At 53.7% G+C, this 1,500-nt stretch overlaps 1 protein-coding gene across 11 annotated transcripts in view; it reads left to right on the top strand.

Moving 5' to 3' along the window:
* The window catches only part of ZMYND8 (zinc finger, MYND-type containing 8), a 96,554-nt gene that overhangs the window by 36,306 nt on the left and 58,748 nt on the right, over positions 1-1,500 (top strand). For all 11 annotated transcript variants that reach the window (XM_004687451.2, XM_004687455.2, XM_004687452.2 and 8 more), the window contains one exon: positions 283-431. In XM_004687451.2, the coding sequence (XP_004687508.1) occupies positions 283-431 (149 nt within the window). The remainder of the gene's footprint in view (positions 1-282; positions 432-1,500) is intronic.

Raw genomic sequence — 1,500 nt, 5'->3', positions numbered from 1 at the left:
ACCCAGTCTTTTTGTTTGTTTATTTTTTAAATGAGAAGCAAAAATCTGGGTTACTGTATTTTGGTGTTGAATTAAACATTTGCAACATTGTCATATAGGCTGAAGGAAGAATGTCTGGGACAGGCAGTGAAGGGAGGGAGGGGTAAGTGTCTTCCAGGAAGAAGAAAGCTAAAATGGCGTTGGACTTGAAGGTGAAATGCATGGTCTCCCACATGCCCTCCCCCGAGAGGCCCAGGCCTCCCAAACTGCTTTAATACACATGGCCCTGTGCGTCTCTTTCAGATCCTGGCTCCACAGAGAGAACAGCCCAGAAAAGAAAGTTCCCTAGCCCTCCACATTCTTCCAATGGCCACTCGCCACAGGACACATCAACAAGCCCCATTAAGAAGAAAAAGAAACCTGGCTTACTGAACAATAACAATAAGGAGCAGGTAAAGGGCCGCCGGGAGCGTGTCCCTGCAGCGGGACAGGCTGTGGGGAGACCGCGGCCTGTGTCCTTGACATTTAACAAGCTGCCTTGCTCAGCTGTGTTTGCGTGCGGCCGCCAGGACAGCTCAGAGAGGGCCCGGGAGGCGCTTCCTGTGGGTTTGTAGAGCTTTTTGGGGACAGGATATGCTGGTGAAATGAATATGCAGCATGTTGGGACTTGGGGTGCTGCCTTGGATTTCAGTCCTCGTGCTTTGGGTCTCGTTGCCCCCTTGACCCGAGTGTCCAGCTCTGGGCTCTACCTGGGTGTGGGTGCCAGTGGAGGCCTGTTCCTCCCTGTGTCCATTTTCTCATCTGTAAAATGACAGGTGTAGGTCTGAGGCGATAGCCTCTTGCCATGCCCAGGGCCTGGCTGGGTTCCTCCCCAGGGAGCACAACCCCCAGACGGCGCAGAATCTTCCCTCCGCAGCCCAGGACCAGTCAACTCGATAGGAAAAGCCTGTTTGCCACCGAGCGTCTTGTCTCAGGCGTTAAGATTCTCTTAACTGGGGTAGATTAATCGTGGTCTAAAATGAGGTGCCTTAGTGGCCCTTGAGCTCACGTGTTCGGATGGAGGCTGCCCCAGCGGCTGAGACCCTAATCCAAGCAGGGGTTCTCAGCATTTTCCCGTCTGTGCCTCCTGGAGGACAGAGGCGGTGGGCCCTGGGGAGTGCGGCTGGATAAAACAAGAGCGTGCTTGCACGGGCGAGGCCTCGCAAGGGTTAAGTGCCAGGGCGGCAAGAGGCACACGTTTCTGCTCACTGATCTATTTTCACTCTCTAAATTACACCGCCGAGTGCCAGCTCTGCTTGTGCTCTGTGGCTGTGGGCAAGTTAACCTCTTGGTGCTGAATTTTCTCATCGACTGCACTGGCATGACGATCCGATCCTATGGTTTCCCAGGGTGGGTTGTGAAGGTGCCTGGAGCCAAGTGACATCAATAATAATAGGACACATTAAGCCAGACTCCACGCGAAGCAGCACAGACACAAATGACATGTGTGTAGGGCAGCGGCACCTGCAGCAGTGACGAGAC

This window comes from Condylura cristata, unplaced genomic scaffold, assembly GCF_000260355.1.
Source record: "Condylura cristata isolate star-nosed mole 26May11 unplaced genomic scaffold, ConCri1.0 scaffold00022, whole genome shotgun sequence".
NCBI lineage: Eukaryota > Metazoa > Chordata > Mammalia > Eulipotyphla > Talpidae > Condylura > Condylura cristata.
This window is presented reverse-complemented; position numbering and strand designations above follow the sequence as displayed.